This window comes from Hylobates moloch, unplaced genomic scaffold, assembly GCF_009828535.3.
Source record: "Hylobates moloch isolate HMO894 unplaced genomic scaffold, HMol_V3 SCAFFOLD_1, whole genome shotgun sequence".
Classification (NCBI taxonomy): Eukaryota; Metazoa; Chordata; class Mammalia; order Primates; family Hylobatidae; genus Hylobates; species Hylobates moloch.
In genome coordinates, this window is record NW_026652276.1 from 192,781,831 (window position 1) to 192,801,747 (window position 19,917).

Here is a 19,917-nt window from a genome sequence, read left to right on the forward strand (position 1 = left end):
TTACTAATTCATTTTCCAACTATGCTCGTTTGCTATTTAAGTAGTCCACTGATTTATTTTAATAACATTTTAAAAAGAATTTTAGAAGTTCTATTTACTTCTCTTTAACCACTATAATTTATACACAAAGAAAACAAAGATTTTTCATTGTCAAAAACTGTATACCAGTGCCTTGAGTAATGCTGAAATGTATATACTCAATATTCTTTTGATACATGGGTTTAAAAATCTCGTTTCATTTTTTTATGATGTTTTCTTTTTCATTTGAAATCTCTTTTGCTACCTCTTTTCCTGATAGTTTATTACCTAAAATTCCAAAAGATCATGATTCTCATTTGTTGCATTTGCTTACTCTGCCTCATTGATTGCTAACTGTTATCATTTTATCACAATTCATCTTTAGTGGGTGTTGTTTTTTCGCAGGGATCCCATGCATCATAGGTGTGGAAGAGACAATATGGAGTGGGTTACACGTTTACTTTTTTTAGGCTATACAACTGGGACCAGGGGAAATGCGAAATGCTAGTAGCCTACCCTCTCCTGGTGAGATACCATATACCTTGACAGGAAGCTGAGGGGAGAGGAAACCCCATCTTCTTGGCTACATATATATGGAGTGGAATTTTCATCACGCTGAGCTGGTGCAGGCAGGAAGGAGAAAATGAGATGTGACATAAGTTTCACCAGCTCTCTTGATTCTTATCAGGGGTTGGCAGTTACTCTTTATTTGCTGCCTACACTTAGGAAGATTTCTAGACATTAGTCCTGTTTTAAAATACAATTTGTGACCAGGCACAGTGGCTCACACCTATAATCCTTTGGGAGGCCAACATGGGAGGATTGCTCAAGGCCAGTTCAAGACCAACCTGGCCAATATAGTGAGTCCCCATTTCATTTTAAAAAATAAATAAGAAAAATAATTTAATTTAAAATGTAAAAGAAAATAGGATTTTCATCAATAATGGTTGTTCTATTGGAGGAGGATGGTGCAGCTCTTCACACTGCCATTCTGTAGTGAACTCTCAATTCACTATTTCTTGACCGTACTTGCATACTTTGTATGTGTTTGGGAGGTGGGGACTAAGAGTAAAACACAATTGGTGGAATTTCTAAACTTGTACTACAAAATTACTAACATTATGAGGTGTTAGCAAAACTTCCTATAGATGATATTAGTAGATTTTTTCAAAAATCACTTTCAGTAAAACCTGTTCATTTCTGAAATACGTAGGGCCTCAATCTTATCAGAGCACAAACTTTTACATCTATTCCTTCCTATGTGCTTGATTTACAAAATTAATCATCTAAGCTTTGCTTTGTGCATTAGACTGTTATGTGTTATATCTATAAGATAAGATAATTGAATTTTTAAGTAAATACATTAGAAGCTATATATCCTATTTGGAGTTCAACTCAAAGTCAGTGAAAACTTTTCAAAGACACATCCTAGCTACACGAAGCAGTAAAATCCTGGCTGATTAAAATGAGGTATTTACACTGGGAGGTCAGAGACAGGCTCTGAAAGTCTCTGAAGCAGAGGAAAGAAAGAAAGTCAAATTTCTAGAAAGTGTGAGGTATCAAGTGAGACAATACTATTGGAAAATGAGTCAATGGAGCAAAAGCCAGAATATTAGGAAGAGACTGGTGTGTACAAATGAGCCAGGTTAGATGGAGAAATCAAGATGGAGATGGGAAAATGGGAGCTGTGAACATTACCAGAGGCCTGCTTAACAATGTGTTAATTATATGATGAAAGGGGTCTAGTTACTTAAAGCCTCTACCCAGTAGGACCAAAGTACCCAAATTACAGCTGTCCTTTAACACTGTCAACTTGCAGAGCTAGATACTTACGCTATTAATATTGCCACTGCTTAAATTTGGGATGTATCTCCTCTTTTAGATGTACTTTCAAAGCCAATTTAAAATGAAAAGAAAGAAAAAAGAGGGCCGGGCACAGTGGCTCACGCCTGTAATCCCAGGACTTTGGGAGGGCAAGGTCGGCAGATCAAGAGGTCAGGAGATCGAGACTATCCTGGCCAACATGGTAAAACCCCATCTCTACTAAAATACAATAAATAAATAAATAAATAAATAAATAAGCCTTGCGTGGTGGTGCGCCGCCTGTAGTTCCAGCTATTCAGGAGGGTGAGGCAGGGGAATCACTTGTATCCAGGAGGCTGAAGTTGCAGTGAGTCGAGATCGTGCCACTGCACTCCAGCCTGGTGATAGAGCGAGACAAAGAAAAAAGAAAGAAAGAGAGAGAAAGAGAAAAAGAAAGAGAGAGAGAGAGAAAGAAAGAAAGAAAGAAAGAAAGAAAGAAAGAAAGAAAGAAAGAAAGAAAGAAAGAAAGGAGAAAGAAGGAAGGAAGGAAGGAAGGAAGGAGGGAGGGAGGGAGGGAGGGAGGGAGGGAGGGAGGGAAAGGTGGGCAGATGACGAGGTCAGGAGATAGAGACTATCCTGGCCAACATGGTAAAACCCCATCTCTACTAAAATACAATAAACAAATAAATAAATAAATAAATAAGCCGAGCGTGGTGGCGCGCCACCTGTAGTTTCAGCTATTCAGGAGGCTGAGGCAGGGGAATCATTAGAACCCGGGAGGCGGAGGTTGCAGTGAGCCGAGATTGTGCCACTGCACTCCAGCCTGACGACAGAGCGAGACAAAGAAAAAAGAGAGAGAGAGAAAGAGAAAAAAAGACAGAAAAGAAAGAGACAGAGAAAGAAAGCAAGAAAGAAAGCAAGAAAGCAAGCAAGCAAGAAAGAAAGACAGAAAGAAAGGGAGGGAGGGAGGGAGGAAGGCAGGCAGGCAGGCAGGCAGGCGGGCAAGGTGGGCAGATCACAAGGTCAGGAGATCGAGACTATCCTGGCCAACATGGTAAAAACACATCTCTACTAAAATACAATAAATAAATAAATAAATAAGCCGAGCATGGTGGCGCGCCACCTGTAGTTCCAGCTATTTGGGAAGCTGAGGCAGGGGAATCACTTGAACCCGGGAGGCGGAGGTTGCAGCGAGCCAAGATTGTGCCACTGCACTCCAGCCTGGTGACAGAGCGAGGCAAAGAAAAAAGAAAGAAAGAGAAAGAGAAAAAGAAAGAGAGAGAGAAAGAGAGAAAGAAAAGAAAGAAAGAAAGAGAAAGAAAGAAAAGAAAAGAAAAGAAAAGAGAAAAGAAAAAGAAGGAAGGGAGGAAGGGAGGAAGGAAGACAGGAAGAAAGAAAACACTTTTATTTCTTAATAGTCATACCTCGGTTTCTGAGTTTTAGCCAGTATTGTTCAATTTGTGAACATGCTTATTGTTGACTGCTTCTTTAAACTAAGTCTTAAAGAATCTAATTTTGACATCACTGAGGATAACTCAAAGGGTCTGACCATAGGCTCACTGTCTGAAGATCATCTTCCTGAGATCTTCGAAGTGGGTAATCCTATCCATTGGGATGACTACCTTCTAATGTGTAAAAGGTATGATAAGCATGAACAAATAATCTTGTGATTATAACTGCTGGTTTGTAGATCTGCTAGTTCTAAATTTCAAAGTTTTGGGAAAGGCTTTGATGTTTTCTCTAGAGAAGTGGTTAGCTCATGGCTAAGAGTTATAGAGAACATAAGATTGAAGCAATACATAATGTCACAGAATGTCAAATGAAAAGGCATTAAAGACATGTGAAATTATTTACTTTCATTGAGTCTTAACTACAAAACAAATTGGCTGACCAGCAATGAAAGCTGGAGAGGGGCTTCTCCACATTTGGTAGGAGTGATGAGACCGTTCAAAGGGATTTCAACATTTCCTTTTTAACTAAGGGGAATTTTTCACTTTAAAGTTTCCATTCTTACTCTGATTTAGTGTATCAACATTTCAATAGTATATACTGAGGACTATGTCTAGGTTTTTTAAACAGGCTTTGTTTGTTTTTACTGTAACTATTATTAGCTATTTGTATTTTATTTCCACAATACCAATACAAAGGAATCCATGGGCTGCAAACCATTTAAAAAATGTGTATAGAGCATAGTGATGGAGTTTAGGACACAATACCCTAAAACATGGTTCCTTGGCATACTGACTATTTTGAGAGACACCATGTGCAGGAAGGTCTCTCGGACCTTCCCTGTCATTCTCCCCTGAGCAGGTCATAAGAGGTGCCCTCCGTATATTGGATGAAAAGTACATCCTTATCTCTGAAAACAAAGTGTTGCAGAGAAGAATCTGAATAAACAGGCCTTCCTAAGTTTCTCCCAGTTGATTGCCATTAGACAATATCTTTTTCACCCCCAGTATTTCTCTACAACTCCCTGTTCTTCATCAGACCTACTACAAAAAAACTAAGATTAAACTGTTTCTGGCTGGGCGCGGTGGCTCACGCTTGTAATCCCAGCACTTTGGGAGGCCGAGGCGGGCGGATCACAAGGTCAGGAGATCGAGACCACGGTGAAACCCCGTCTCTACTAAAAATACAAAAAAATTAGCCGGGCGTGATGGTGGGCGCCTGTAGTCCCAGCTACTCAGAGAGGCTGAGGCAGGGGAATGGCGTGAACCCGGGAAGCGGAGCTTGCGGTGAGCCGAGATCGCGCCACTGCACTCCAGCCTAGGTGAAAAAGCGAGACTCCGTCTCAAAAACACAAACAAACAAACAAACAAACAAAAAACTGTTTCTTCAGGTGTTCATTTCCTTATGAAGGCTCTCATGTCACACAGAACTTAAATATGTTGGTATACTTTTCTTTTGTTATTCTGTCTTTTGTTGTGGGGGCTTAATCCATGAACCTAGGATACATGAGGAAATATTTTTCCTCCTCTACAATAGTATCTATGATTGCAGTTTAATATCTGATTATTTTAATTTATTGAAATACTTCCATATTTTTCCTATGCAGCAAATCTTGCAAACAGTATTGCTAGTGATTATATCTAAATTAACCATACACAGCTCATTTAGAAAATGAAATTAAGCTCTAATCACTACTTCCATTAACATCATTTGGATTTAGTTTTTTTTTTTTTAAATACTGCATGAACTTTAAAAAAAATCTTACGGTGTAATGTAGTAACATATTTTGAACTATATTTTTTCTTTGCTGTCACTAGCATGATTTAGATTGAAGGAAACAAGAGACATGACAACTGCATACAAAATAGCCTGGATTTTCTTTCTTTCTTTCTTTTTTTTTTTTTAGATGGAATCTCGCTCTGTCATCTAGGCTGGAGTACAGTGGCACAATCTTGGCTCACTGTAACCTCTGCTTCCCAGACTCAAGTGATTCTCCTGCCTCAGCCTCCTGAGTAGCTGGAATTACAGGCACGTGCCATCACACCCAGCTAACTTTTGTATTTTTAGTAGAGATGGGTTTTCACCATGTTGGTCAGGCTGGTCTCGAACTCCTGACCTCAAGTGATCCACGGACCTCAGCCTCCCAAAGTACTGGGATTACAGGTGGGAGCCACCAAACCCGGCTAGGATTTTCTTTTATTATAAAAGACATGGAGAAAATTGTCAAAATCTGAATAAGGTTTGCAGATTAGATATTAGTATTAGATCAATGTCAACATTCTGATTTAGATAACTGTACTGTGGTTCTGTTGCTATGTTCTGAAGTAAGCAGGGGTAGAGAAGCATCATGTCTGCAATTTGTTCTCAGGCAGTTCAGGAAAAGAAATGTATATATGTATGATGTGTATAGATGTGCATATGTGTATATATGTACATATGTGTGTATACATGCATATATAAGTGTATATGTACATATATACACACACACAAACATATACAATCAAGGCTCTGATATAATCCTTAAGGATTATATCAAATTCATTAATGTTGAGTTATATGACTATATGCACACACATACATATATAAATGGAGGGAGATTATGCAAATGAAATGTAGTAAAATGTTAACCTTTGGGAAATTACAAATTCTTTGTACTATTTTTCTATAAATAAAATTAGTTGAAAAAAACTTTAAAGAGAGATCATGGTAAAATATTTAGGAAATTCCAAAAGTCAGCAAAAAGGTCACATATTAAATGTCTAACCAATAGGTGGTGCCAATAAGTACTACTTTTATTTTAATGATACTAGAAAGCAAATACAATGTTCAAAAATCAAGTGCACTGATCAAATTCTTATGAATTATACCAACTTGGTAATACTGAATAAAATGACTACATTGGTATGTGTGGACCCAAAAATGCAACCTAACACTCTCAAAAAGCCTCTCTTCGCCTCAGCCAAATAAAAAACACCATATATTTCCTGAATAGAGTTAAACTGCTTTCGCTATAGATTGTGGTCTCCTTATCTAGGTAATTCTTTTTAACTTTCTGTGGGGGTTAAAAAGTATAGCTGGCAGGAATACAACCATGTACATTCATCTAAGATAAAATGAAGACTCTAGAAACTTACCTGAATAGCAAATATGATTTCTTCTAGTTGTAAGCTACATGTACAAACTATAGAAAATATTTCATAAATACATAGATAATACGAAAAGACTTTGAAGTTTCTCTTAGGACATACTGAACCATAGCCAATGATTTTTACACACTGTTTCAAGACGTAGAACTTAATTTGCCTCAGTAAATCATATTGGCTCAGTCTAATTTCACATTCCTATAATTCAACTGCTGTCTATCAGAGGTGACATTTATAATAACCATTTGCTCAACAAACCTAAACCAGGCTCACATTAATGAATATTTTTAGAATTTCAAATTCTCACATTGCCTTTGGATTTAAAATTCATAAAACAGCACAACTTTGGAGATTTCAAACTACTCAACCTAACTAAATCTAACTGTGAAGATATAGTAATTCAATTTTTAAAACATCTTAAAAAGTTAAATGGATTGCTTGCAATATTCTACCAGTTTCTAAACTCAACTAAGTTAGTGGTTAATGTACCTTTGCAACGTAAGTCTTAGGTTAGAGGGGAAAAAAGCCCAGTTAACTAGATGAATCCCTTTATCTATTAACCAGACAAGATTACAACTCCAATAGCTTGGAGGGCATCAATGAAGCATAAAGGGCCTGGAAATTAGCTGGTAGAATTTGTTTCCAAAACCAATTTCAAAGTTGTGTTTTTTTCTCTTTTTTTAGTGCCAATGACTGAGGAATAGCAGGAGAAAGTGGGGGAAAAACAGTACTTTTTAGAGTGAACTCAATTCTTTTGAAAACGTTTGACTGCACTGCTTCCATTTAATCAACAATTCTGTGGTCCAGAAAGAAAACAGCAGAAGTCAACATTATGTAACTGTTGTGACAGTTTACACATTAGGCACCCTAATTTCCCTCTTCAATTTCTTGTGCTCTTGCCTCCCCCACTATCTTGAGGTAAGCCATTAATGTGCCTCCCTTTCAATAATGAAGCTGAACAGCTCTGGAATCCCTATCTGCTGGCCACAGAACTTCCATTCCTCATCCAAGGATATAGATCAAGGGGATACAGAACAATGATCTACCTAGACTGAAGGCTGGAAGCTTTGGTGGGAAGAGTGTAAGCTTTGGTTTTCTTTAAAATAGTTTTTAGGCTTCTTCCTGAGCTTCCACTCTCTAGAGCAGAATATTAGAGTGAAGAGGCTTAGGGCTGGGTTTGCCTCAGCTTGAGAGAGGCTAGATAGGATCAGAGAGGGAGATCACAGAAATAGAAGGCAGATAGATGCAGGCTGTGTGGGCCTGGCTGGGCCTCAGGGTTAAGAGAGAAGGGTAGAAAAGGGCTGAGGTCACAAGGATAGGGGAGCAGACAGGGCTTTGTAGCAGAAGCCAGGTATAAAGAGCATACATTTGGTTGCCTAGGAATCTGAGCATCACAGTAGGCTGCAAAATGGGAATGGATCCTGCCCAAGGAAGGGGAAACCTTTTCACAAGGCTTTATGGTACAATGGTTTCTTTCATTCTTTGCAAAGGCTACAACACGTAGCTTTTCATTTCAGTACAAAGGCTGTAAACAGAAAAGGTACGACTCATGGGAAAGGGTGGTTTGGATCTCACTTTCTGGTAGGGTTTCACTCAGGATTCCAGGAAGAATAAGGAGCTAGTAAAATTGACAAAGCACATGGAACATGTGGACACATCTAAACATGGGAGGAACTGCCCAAGGAAACAGAATGTGCTTCCCTTCCTTCCTGAAGTTAATCAGAAGGCCAACAATTAAGTTAAAAGAAACCAGGAAGAGATATTAGCAATCAAATCAGCAGAGAGGAGATGAAGGAAACAAAGTATAGAAGGGGTTGGTTCACGACATATCAATAATCCAACTGTGTTATTCTAAAAGTCTTCATTAAGGAGATTGAATCAGGATCCATTTTGAAACAATGAAAACAGACAACTTAAGAGGTAAGGATAGAATATTTCAGATAGTGGCTTTAAAGTGGGTAAACAATAATAATAGCTAACATTCAACACACACTTACCATGTATGAAGTCCTATGTTAAGTGCTTTGCATAGATTTTTTCTTTTAATCTTCCCAATATCCCTTAGAGGATTCAAACCTAGGACATCCTGCTTGCAGAGAAAAAGCTCTTAAATACTACACTATACTCTCTAAGAGATGACTCCTGTCTGTAAGCAGAGGGAAATTTGTGGTTTGGTTTAACTGGAATCCTGACCTTTAACGCAAGCCTTAAGGATACAGGATCACTTATGTTAGGGTCTATCTAGAGATGTAAATCAAAGCCTATCATTGAGGACTTCACCAAGATTCAAGAGGCAATTGGGTAACACCTCAGAGTTTGGACAATGATATATTCAAACAACCTAATAACAGATGAATGTTGTCCTGCACGAGGCATATTTGCAGTGGGAAAGGGCTGGGAGATGAAAAGGAGTTGGGAAAGACATGTAGCCAACAGTTCAACATATCATGGTGAGTCAAGACTACATCTATGACGGTAGGAAGGTCAGGGACTACATGTGAAAAGTCAGAAGGTCAGGATTAGTTTGGTATTTGTTTATCCATATAGAGGGCAAATGCAAGCAAATTAAGGTAACAGGACGCATAGGGAGAAAGAACAAGATACACAATGGTTACCAACTCTTCTATTCACAGTTAATAGGCAGAAAGAAAGGAGCAGGGCATAATGGATTTGTTTGTGATCCATAAGAACTTAAAAAAAAATGCTAGCCTGCCGGGCGCAGTGGCTCACGCCTGTAATCCCAGCACTTTGGGAGGCCGAGGTGGGCGGATCACCTGAGGTTGGGAGTTCGAGACCAGCCTGACTAACATGGAGAAACCTCATCTCTACTAAAAATACAAAATTAGCCAGGCGCGGTGGTGCGTGCCTGTAATCCCAGCTTCTCGGGGGGCTGAGGCAGGAGAATCGCTTGAACCTGGGAGGCGGAGGTTGTGGTGAGCCGAGATCGTGCCATTGCACTCCAGCCTGGGCAACAAGAGCAAAACTCTGTCTCAAAAAAAAAAAAAAAAAAAATGCTAGCCTTTAAACAGAGCCCGGAGTAGCACTGACTCAGAAGTATAATGTGAATCATGAATGAAATTTAAATTTCCCTAGTAACCATGTCAAAAAAGTAAAAAAGAAAAAAATTTAATAGCATATTTTATTTATCCCAATATATCCAAAATGTTATCATTTCAACATGTAATCAATATGAAAATTATTGATGGGATATTTTACATTCTTCTTACTGGGCCAAGTCTTCAAAATCCGGTATGTTCTTTACAATTACAGCATATCTCAATTCTAGTGGTATAGTAGGTTCATGTCTAATTGTCAACAGCAACATATGGCTGCTGCCTCCTGAATTGGACAGCACAGGTCTAGGGTAAATTTAATGACAAAATGATGGTCACTGGTATCAAGAAACACCAAAAGGTTTAGAGTAGAACTGGATTTGGCTGGAAGTCTACCAATGAATTCCACAGATATGTTCTCTAACAAACAGCAGCTCTACTATCTTACTGAGGGGGTACTGAAATTAAACTTTTTTATCCATGGACAATCAGGAGAAGTATATATATGTGTGTGTGTGTGTGTGTGTGTGTGTATATATATATATTTTTTTTTTTTTTGAGATGGAGTCTCTCTCTGTCGCCAGGCTGGAGTGCAGTGCTGCGATCTTGGCTCACTGCAACCTCCGACTCCCTGGTTTAAGCGATTCTCCTGCCTCAGACTCCAGAGTAGCTGGGATTACAGGCAAGCGCCACCATGCCCAGCTAATTTTTTTGTATTTTTAGTAGAGACGGGGGTTTCACCATGTTGGCCAGGATTGTCTCAATCTCCTGATGTTGTGATCCACCCGCCTTGGCCTCCCAAAATGCTGTGATTACAGATGTGAGCCACCGCGCCCAGCCAAGAATTATAATTGTTTTGTGGGAAAAGAGAAGACAAGCATACATAGTAGCTCCATGTTGTATTTCATTTCTCCTGTCTCCTGTGAGTCTTTTAGAGACTCTGCCCTCAACGTTAAGTGCTCCAAGTGTCTTGTTTGTTTAGTGGTAGATGCAGGACTTTGTCCAAAGCAAAGGGCCATCTGCATAAAAAAAAAACCCAAGTTATCTCTCCAACTCTTAGGAGAGGGAGGAGGAAACTGACCTCACCACTCATTACAGTCTGAAGCGTTGCCACATGTATGAGTTAGAGGTACTCATGGCTCTCACTGAACTGAATGACAAAGCTCTGTCTACAGTGATTTTCTCTTTGCTGGTCAGTTTGGTCTAGCAAGATGTGCAAGGGTCTGAAAAAAGAAAGGTGGTTTGAATTTAAATTCTGGTTCTCCTAATTGCCAGGTGATTTGGACTGCAACAAAAATATCTATATTCAAGGTGCTTTTAAAAATCAGTCTTAAAAAACAACACATTCAGTTTAAGAAACAGCTTACTTTATTTGAAGTTTCTTTATGTCAATTAAAGCACATGATTGCATACTTTGTTTTGCTTCAGTGTGGGTCTGAATGGTGGATAAGAACAAACAATATTCACCAGGTTTTTGTCTACTGACCAAACCTAAAGATGTCATCATATATGCTATGCAATCTATATATGTTATATAATGTAGTATATACTATATGTTACTAGTACAATACTATGTACCTCATACGACTTGTAGTGGTATATATTTCAGTTCCTCTCTGAACAAGCACACACACATTTTTCTTCACAAGCCACTGCAGTCAGCATCACTTTCTTTTTTAGCCAACTTCAATGTGTGAACCTGTATGTTTGTCAACAATGTTGCTGCTCAAAGCCAGCCATAGGCAGCGAAGCATGGTTTTTTTGTGTGTTTTCTTTTTTTTTTTTTTTTTTTTGAGACAGTGTCTTGCTCTGTCGCCCGGGCTGGAGGGCAGTGGTGCGACCTTGGCTCACCACAAGCTCCACCTTCCAGGTTCATGCCATTCTCCTGCCTCAGCCTCCTGTGTAGCTGGGACTACATGTGCCTGCCACCATGCCCGGCTAATTTTTTGTATTTTTTTTTTTAGTAGACATGAGGTTTCACCATGTTAGCCGGGATGGTCTCGATCTCCTGACCTCATGATCCGCCTGCCTCGGCCTCCCAAAGTGCTGAGATTACAGGTGTGAGCCACTGCGCCCGGCCGTGAAGCATGCTTTTATTGGACCTCACTAAAAATTGCTATTTATCAAACTTCTTTCAGTCACAAATCCAAGCATCATATTTGTCATGTGATTTTTAGCTTGCTTTCTTTCTTTTTTTTTTTGAGACAGTCTTACTGTGTCACGCAGGCTGGAGTGTAACGGCACAATCTCAGCTCACTGCAACATCCACCTCTCAGGTTCAAGCAATTCTCCTTTCTCAACCTCCCGAGTAGCTGGGATTACAGGCACCTGCCACCATGCCTGGCTAATATTTTGTATTTTTAGTAGAGACGGGGGTTTCACTATGTTGGCCAGGCTGGTCTCGAACTCCTGACCTCAGGTGATCCGCTAATCTCGGCCTCCCAAAGTGCTGGGATTACAGGCGTGAGCCACCGCACCCAGCTGATTTTTAGTTTTCAATAACGACTTAGGAGTATGAAGACTTGGTACCAAAGAAGAAGTCAGATTATCTTTTTCGTTTCAACAAGAATAGAATATATTTTTTTATAGGGAGTTATAAGTACAAGCCTATCATAGCATAGGAAGATGTACCAGAATGTTCATTGAGTATTTTTAAAGTTAGGGAGTGAACAGAAAGGAAAACAAAGGGCTGATAACTTCCTTCCCACACAGGCAAATTAAAAAAAAGGGCTTAGAACAAAAAGTGTAGGGAAAGTCAGCCAGCCCATACACTCACCTGCATTGGAGCCAGTCAAGTTATAACGTGCATTCAGCTTTTTGATGATGTTCTCATGGATTTGGTACCACTCACTCTCTGTGTTACACCTATGAAAACATTAACACTCTGTTAAGCTTTAATGATGCACGCAATCAAGCAGTGACCCTCATAGAACACCTGCCCTTTTCGTTACAACCATTATAATGTACTTCTTTGGAGTCCCCATCAACCTGCTGCAACTGACTGCCAGTTTTAGCATGGTTGTCCCAGAATGAGCAAGAATGTCCGTATCTGGTAATGCCTGACCGCCTACCTCATGATAGAAGCAGCAGGGATAACAACTCACAGATTGCAAGTGGCCCCAAAACAGACAGAAATCTCAGAGAACAATGCATACAGGGGAAGGCAGCCCCAACTGAGTTCAACTCCCCAGATTCAAATTCTCACTATTAACCAAGCTATGTTCTTTAGGTGATTACTCTTGTCTTAATTTCCCCACTTATGAAACACAGACAATATACTAGAACTTTAAACAAACACGGGCTTAGGGTAATTCCTGGCATATAATAAATGCTTAGTAAATTAATTCTCATTAGCAAGTCTCTGCCTACTGTAACATGACCAGGTTTGTCCAGCATCAAAATGCAGCAAATTAAGCAAAATGAAATTGACATTAACACAGCTTGTACTGGCAAAAGTCTGGCAGGATTTACCAAAGAATAATAAAATTACTCTTTCAGAGCTTCCACATGGGGCATCTCTCTGTCTTTTCACAGCAATCTGTACCTCTTTCTCAGCTTTTATCACTCATTAGGTCATGTTATCTTTGTTTACATGGTGTAGTTCACCTGGGATACTCTTAAGGTTCTTGAGGATTGGATCTAGGACTGGCTGATATCTGAGTTTCCTTTAGTACTTTGAATGCTGTGGATGCTTAAAAACTGTCAGTGGCATGAATGGATGGATGGATGGATGGATAGATGTCCCTCTGCCTGATAACTCATAATGATTTGTAAGCATGTGGTTCTGCTATACATCCTCACTGCCACTACTCTCCCTGGCTGGGGAAAACTTCCTTCATCTGAACATATGCATAAAATCACTACTTTATTAGCCATGCTTTTTTTTTTTCATCCTCCCAAGAGGCCTGAACATCAAGATTCTGTACACTATCAATCAAAATCTCCCACAGTACAGGTTCTGTTTCCTAGTGATCAAGTCTGAGGCAGATAATTCATAATTATTTGCTTACATTTTTATTTATTTTATTGCCACAGGATTTTGCAGGATGAACATGATGGAGGTGATTTTTGAGCCAATTAACAGTGGGATATCAAAATGAACGCTGAATCTTACAGGGCTGGAAAATTAAGATGGAATGAAACCATCCCACCTGTCTAGTTGTAAGACACCAAATTGCCATTTAGCACATTCTGCCTCCAGTTTTCTTATTTCAGCCCAGTGGGGAAGAAAGAAAGATGGCTTGCTTCCTATTAGACAGTTAAGTGATTCCAGAACTCATGCTTTTAACCTACAAAACTCAAAACTCAAAAAAAAAAAAAAAAAAAGCTCCTAAAGCTCCTAAAGTTGTGACTAAAGTATCTTCCAGGCTCAGGCAGGCATTTGCTACTGTTCTTTGAGTCCCAGAAGGGCTGGGGGTTCAATCACCTTAACAAATAGAAATTTCTCCCCAATTGTTTCTAACAGGCACTTTCCCATGTGTGACTAAATTCACAGTTCCTTCCTAATCCACAGTGACCGTGTTGACTGGTTAGTATTACTCTTGAAACAGAATCACTATCTGCCGAATGGGCATTTTTCAGGAATTTATCTTCTATTAAGAATTACCCAAAACCTTATTTGATGCTTATGGAAAAGCAGACAATAAAAAAAAACACAAAGAGCAGAACAATTTGTCTTCGTGAGTGTGACTGTCTCCCATTGGCAGGGCTGGAATGCATAGGTCTGATTCCGCTGGCTGCATAATAAAGGGTGATGATGGGACTGTCCGTCCCTCTGTTTTCCCAGTGGCAGGATAAATACAATACTTGCTACTCACACCTGGAAAGACTACTTTAAGAAATGATGAGAGTGTGTTTGTGATGAATTTCAGTTTGCTTAAAAAGCCACATAACAGCAGCATCATCACCTTACTAGACTATGGTGTGAAATAACACCTGGAAAAATACAAACTATTAACTGGAAAGCTCAGATGCTGGAGCGAGACAGTCCTGACCTCAAATCTGCTTCCTTGTCTTATTAGCCAGGCAACATGGGGCAAGTTATTTAACTCTCGTTCCCCTATGAGTAAAACTGGGTAGGAGCATCTGTCTGCTTCATGGGTTTGTTGGGAGGACAAAAGGATATGACACATGCAAAGTGCTTAACACAGTTCCTCACACAAAGTAAGCACACAGTAAAGGGTGGTTATTATCAGTCATTAGTATTTCAAATAAATTATGTTTTATGACCACCAGTTAAGTATGGAAAGAAGGGCATCATGGATTTAAGCTTCACCACTGAAATTGAGGGTTGCTATGTGATAAAAAGAGTAGCAACTTTTACCACCCACTAATTTCACCAGAAGTTTTCAAGTTTAACATCAACATCACAGGCATTTTCCTTTTTAAGAGGGATGAAGAGAGTTTCCGGTCCTAAACCATAGACTATAGATAAATCTTTGTCAATGAATTATTAAATGTGTTACATAGGTCCCATTGGATGGAGAGTAGAAAAATCCATGAAACCCGGCAGCAGAGGTCAAAAAGGCAATTTTAAGTATATATCCCATAGGCAGTGGGCCACTCGTGTTACCGTCACCTATGAAAAATCTACTGGCACATATTAGGTATATTAACACAACCTCCAGAATGGAATACAAAAGCCAGTTCACTCATGGAGGTAGCCAAGGGTGTGGTCCTCAAACCAGGAGTGTGGAAACCCTAATGAGTCTGCTCTGAAGATGTTGCCGTATATTAGGCCTCAATGTCCAAGCCTGTGGGGAGGTGGCACGGTGGTGTGGGCCAAACCCACATGCATTTAAAAAATCATTTAACTTAGGATTTGGAATATATCAAGTAACTTTCTCAATAGAGAACCATGGGTTAAACTGTATCCCCCAACAAAGGTAATGTTGAAGTCCTAACCCCCAGTACCTCAGAATATGACCTTATTTGAAAGAGGGTCTTTACAGAGGTAATCATATAAGAAGGTTATTAGGGTGACCCACACTCTAATATGACTGTATCTTTATAAAAAGGAGAAATTTGTAGCCAAGCATGGTGGCATGCACCTGTAATCCCAGCTACTCAGGAGGCTGAGGCAGGAGAATCTCTTGAACCTGGGAGGCGGAGGTTGCAGTGAGCCGAGATTGCTCCACTACATTCCAGCCTGGGTGACAGAGCAAGACTCTGTCTCAAAAAAAAAAAAGAAAGTAGGGGGGTGGGGTGGGGGATTGGACCCAGAGAAAGCCATGAACGCCATGTGAAGATGAAGGCAGAGATCAGAGTGACGCGTCTACAAGCCATGGACCCCCCAACGACTGCCAGCAAAGCACCGGAGGCCAGGAGAGAGGCACGGAGCAGATTGCCGTCACAGCCCTCAGAAGGAGCCAACTATACTAATACCTTGATCTGGGAACTGTGAGACAACACATTTCTATTGTTTAAAATCTATTTATGGGCCGGGTGCAGTGGCTCACGCCTGTAATCCCAGCACTTTGGGAGGCTGAGGCAGGCGGATCACCAGGTCAGGAGATCAAGACCAGCCTGGCTAACACGGTGAAACCCCGTCTCTACTAAAAATTCAAAAAATTAGCTGGGCGTGGTGGCAGGCGCCTGTAGTCCCAGCTACTCGGGAGGCTGGGGCAGGAGAATGGCGTGAACCCGGGAGGCGGAGCTTGCAGTGAGCTGCCGCCCCGGCCCCAGGGGGGGGAAGACAGGCGACCCCTCCCGAAAAAAAAAAAAAAAAAAAAAAAAAATCTATGCCTAGTGTTCCATTATTGGAACGCTAAGCATTTGGAGTTATTTATATCCTACTGCTCAAGGTCATCGCCAAGGTAGGATTGCAAAAATTTCAAAAAATTGCAACCTCAGGCATAAATGGGTTAAGCCGTGCAGTTTGTGGTACTTTGTTATGGCAGGCCCAGCAAACTAACACCTAGAGTAGGATGGAAGTCATCTGGGTTTCCCTTTCCCAATTCTAATAAACTTATTTCAAAAAGTACTTTCACTTTCCAAGAACACATTGACTGTCTGAAGGTAAAGACGTGCTAGGTTTATAAATTCAAAGGTGGTATCCCACATAGCAGACGGTCTACCTAATTGGTAAACTGTCTGTACTCACTGGTTCTTAATTCAGTAATTCCTCTGAATGGCAAATTGTGGCTTGTGGGCTCACTTGCAACAAGTCTACAGATTACTGGGTTTTTGAGGAATGGCTCATAAACTGCCCATTGTTCTTCTCTACCCACGTAAAGTAGCATTTGCCCAAGTAGGACCCACATGCACCCCTGTGCCCACCCTAGCCTTCACCACGTGCATGTTTCTTACATGTACACTTTCAGAATGAGGTCATCCTTTGTCTCTCCTGTTAGCAGGTCGGCGATGCTAAGAACTGCACAGCCAAAGGGTCGTCGGTACTGGACACTATAGGCATTCTTTTTTTCTCCTGCTCCCATTCGACCTGTTCAATTAAAGAGCAAGCATTACCCATGGAGCCATTTGATTAGATGCATCTTAGGTAGCGAAACATACAGCTGTAAGATAGGCCATTGAAATATAATTGGGCAATAAAGAGCACCCAGGTTGAGCATAACAGAAGATATTGCTTCAGTTCTGGATTCTCCTCTCCAGTCACCTAGCTGTGTGACCTTGGGTAAGTAGCTTAAATTCTGGGCGTCAGTTGCCATCTGTAAAATACAAAGATTGGAACAGATTCCACGTTTGGGAACCATCCCCTGACCCCTGAGATTCGTGAAGGCATCCCAGGAAGTTCATGTCACTAGAGGCAGTAATGGTGACTCTTCCATTTTCTATTTTTAAACAAATTCCATATTCAAAAAAACTATTTCAAAAATTTCATCTGTGACCAGAGTAGTTTGAGGTTGTCTGAAGTACGGCAAGTAAGCACAGGTGATCAAATGCGCATGTCCTGCCTCAGTTCTCAGGCTGTTCAGAACTCAGTTATCACCAAAATGGTTTTAACTGTTGTAAAGTTTTAACTAGTTTAAATTGTTACATGTTAAAAAATGTTATTAATACATTGTTTTAATTTATTGTTGGTATTTAATTATCAGTGGATTATTTTAAAGACAAAAAGCAAAAAGTACACTGAAGTTGAAATATAACAAGTTAATGTGGGAAAAAATGATTTTAAAAGTCTGCAAATTTGTCTCTAGATGCTTTTCAACACAACCATAAATTGTTTCTATCTGAGCAAAATTCTCCTATAGCACATCAAGATATTTCCAGTAATTCCAAAATCCAATGTTAAGCAGGAAAAAATGGGATGACAATACCCAATTTGACTTTCACTCGTCAGTAGTAAAGGAAAACTACCTCTGCAAGATGTCACTTTCAGGGAGACACAGCCCGAAAACCTCTTATTTTATCAGTTAGAATAAAACCTAAAAAATGGCCAAAATAAGCTAGCTGCTTTTCAGATGTGCAAAATGTAAGAATTCAAAATATCAGGTTTTCATGACCTGACGACATATGTATGGCCAAATTTCACTCTACATAATTTTAATATAAATTCTGTCTGAAAACCGAACACTTTATTTCATACTTGAATTTAATTATCGACCAATCCTACTTTTACTTACACAACTGATTTAAACAAATTTAAAACTTTGGTCACTTTTTTAAATGAAAAAACAAAGGTCTCAATTTATCTCTATTTTGAATAATATTACAGAATGTATTAGGATGAAATATTAATATGTACGCCAGTCTTTATCAATATCATGGTTTAAAACATGCTTTTTTCTTTTTTTTTTTTTGAGACGGAGTCTCGCTCTGTCGCCCAGGCTGGAGTGCAGTGGCACAATCTCAGCTCACTGCAAGCTCCGCCTCCCGGGTTCACGCCATTCTCCTGCCTCAGCCTCTCCGAGTAGCTGGGACTACAGGTGCCCGCCACCACGCCCGGCTAATTTTTTGTATTTTTAGTAGAGACGGGGTTTCACCGTGGTCTCGATCTCCTGACCTCGTGATCTGCCCGCCTCGGCCTCCCAAAGTGCTGGGATTACAAGCGTGAGCCACCGCGCCCGGCCTGATTCTCCATTTTAAGGTTTAACTTCCTGGTTCTCTTTGCTGCCTTACCTCTAGTTTCAGTAAATAACTTTCCTGCCAGTTCTGATCAGTAGTTTACATCTGTTTCCCTGGTCACCTGCTCTGTCCTGACTCATCCCAGTCACCTGCTTTGACCTGAGTCATCCCGGTCACCTGCTCTGACCTAAGTCACCTTTAGTTACCTGTTTCTAACTGTCCTTCCCGCCAAACTACTCACCCCGCCACTCTGGCTTGTACTCCTGCTCTTTTCAACATAGTCAATCGGAATTAGCTTAGACTGTGCAGTCCAGCCCTAGCAAATAGGAGAACAACACAGCAGTAAGGGCTACCTGCGTCAGGAATAAGAACTCCTTCCCCTCCCCTGTCCAGGTGTACTCTCGCCATTGTTCCATCTGTGAGAGGCACCCTTTCTGGAGAAGGTAAAAATTGCCTTGCTGAGAAAATTAAATGTATGTTTGAGTGCTATTTCTTTGCGGCACTGAGGAACAAGCATTTTGCATTTCTAACACCCTGAAAGACAATGATCTGCCACCAATTTCACTCCATCAAGGGAGCTGGCAGACTAAATCTTAACCTATCTTAGTGTATTTTACCTTAATCTCACTTCTCCTTCGGTCTCAAAATGTTGAACTGGTAAATGTTTTTTGCAATAATCCTAGAGAAGTATTCATTTGCCCAAAACTGAAGACAAAGATAGGGAGGTAATTTCTGATTCAACATTCATTTTAACAACTTAATGACCATAACAACGCTAATAAAAAGTGCAATTACAAATCAAACACCAAGCATTTGAAAGGCTGCCCTGTGATGGGCAGTACTACTGAGGTGGCTTCCTTGGCAATAACGCTGAGAGAAGTCCATGGGCCAGAAGGGCACATACTCACTTTGCTGCATGTTTTTTTTTACCACCCCAAATCCATAGATATCTTTGAGAAAATTCTGAAAGCAAAAGTGGTTTACTTTTTCTCTTACTGCTGTCAGAGATTATATTACAATTTTAGCAATGTTTACATGAAGATATATAAAACCACATTTTACTTTAACCATTGGTATTACATTTGAATTTAAAGAAACACAGATTAAATAACAAACTACCTCTGCCATCCTGAGAGCAGATAGGCTTTATCTCATAAGAAAACAGCAGCATGGGTTCTAACTTTCCAACCTTTTCAAAGATTCTTTCCAATTTTTTTTCATAGACTCATTTATAAAAAGAAAAATGAAAACAAAACCAAAAAATGTCTACTTTTTATTTCTACCGTCCTTCAAATACAAAAATAGCATAAAATGAAAACAGGTTTTCAGAATAGATTTTTATGAGAAAAAACATACAGAAAATCCAAGCTGGAATAAAAGTTATGTTTTTTATAGTCTCACTCAATGCACAATGCAGTTATCGTGTA

At 39.9% G+C, this 19,917-nt stretch overlaps 1 protein-coding gene across 3 annotated transcripts in view; it reads right to left on the reverse strand.

Moving 5' to 3' along the window:
- The window catches only part of DOCK4 (dedicator of cytokinesis 4), a 475,993-nt gene that overhangs the window by 200,559 nt on the left and 255,517 nt on the right, over positions 1 to 19,917 (reverse strand). For all 3 annotated transcript variants that reach the window (XM_032761480.2, XM_032761481.2, XM_032761479.2), the window contains exons 11-12: positions 16,775 to 16,907; positions 12,243 to 12,331 (exon numbers count right to left, since the gene is read on the reverse strand). In XM_032761480.2, coding sequence (XP_032617371.1) covers positions 12,243 to 12,331; positions 16,775 to 16,907 — 222 coding nt within the window. The remainder of the gene's footprint in view (positions 1 to 12,242; positions 12,332 to 16,774; positions 16,908 to 19,917) is intronic.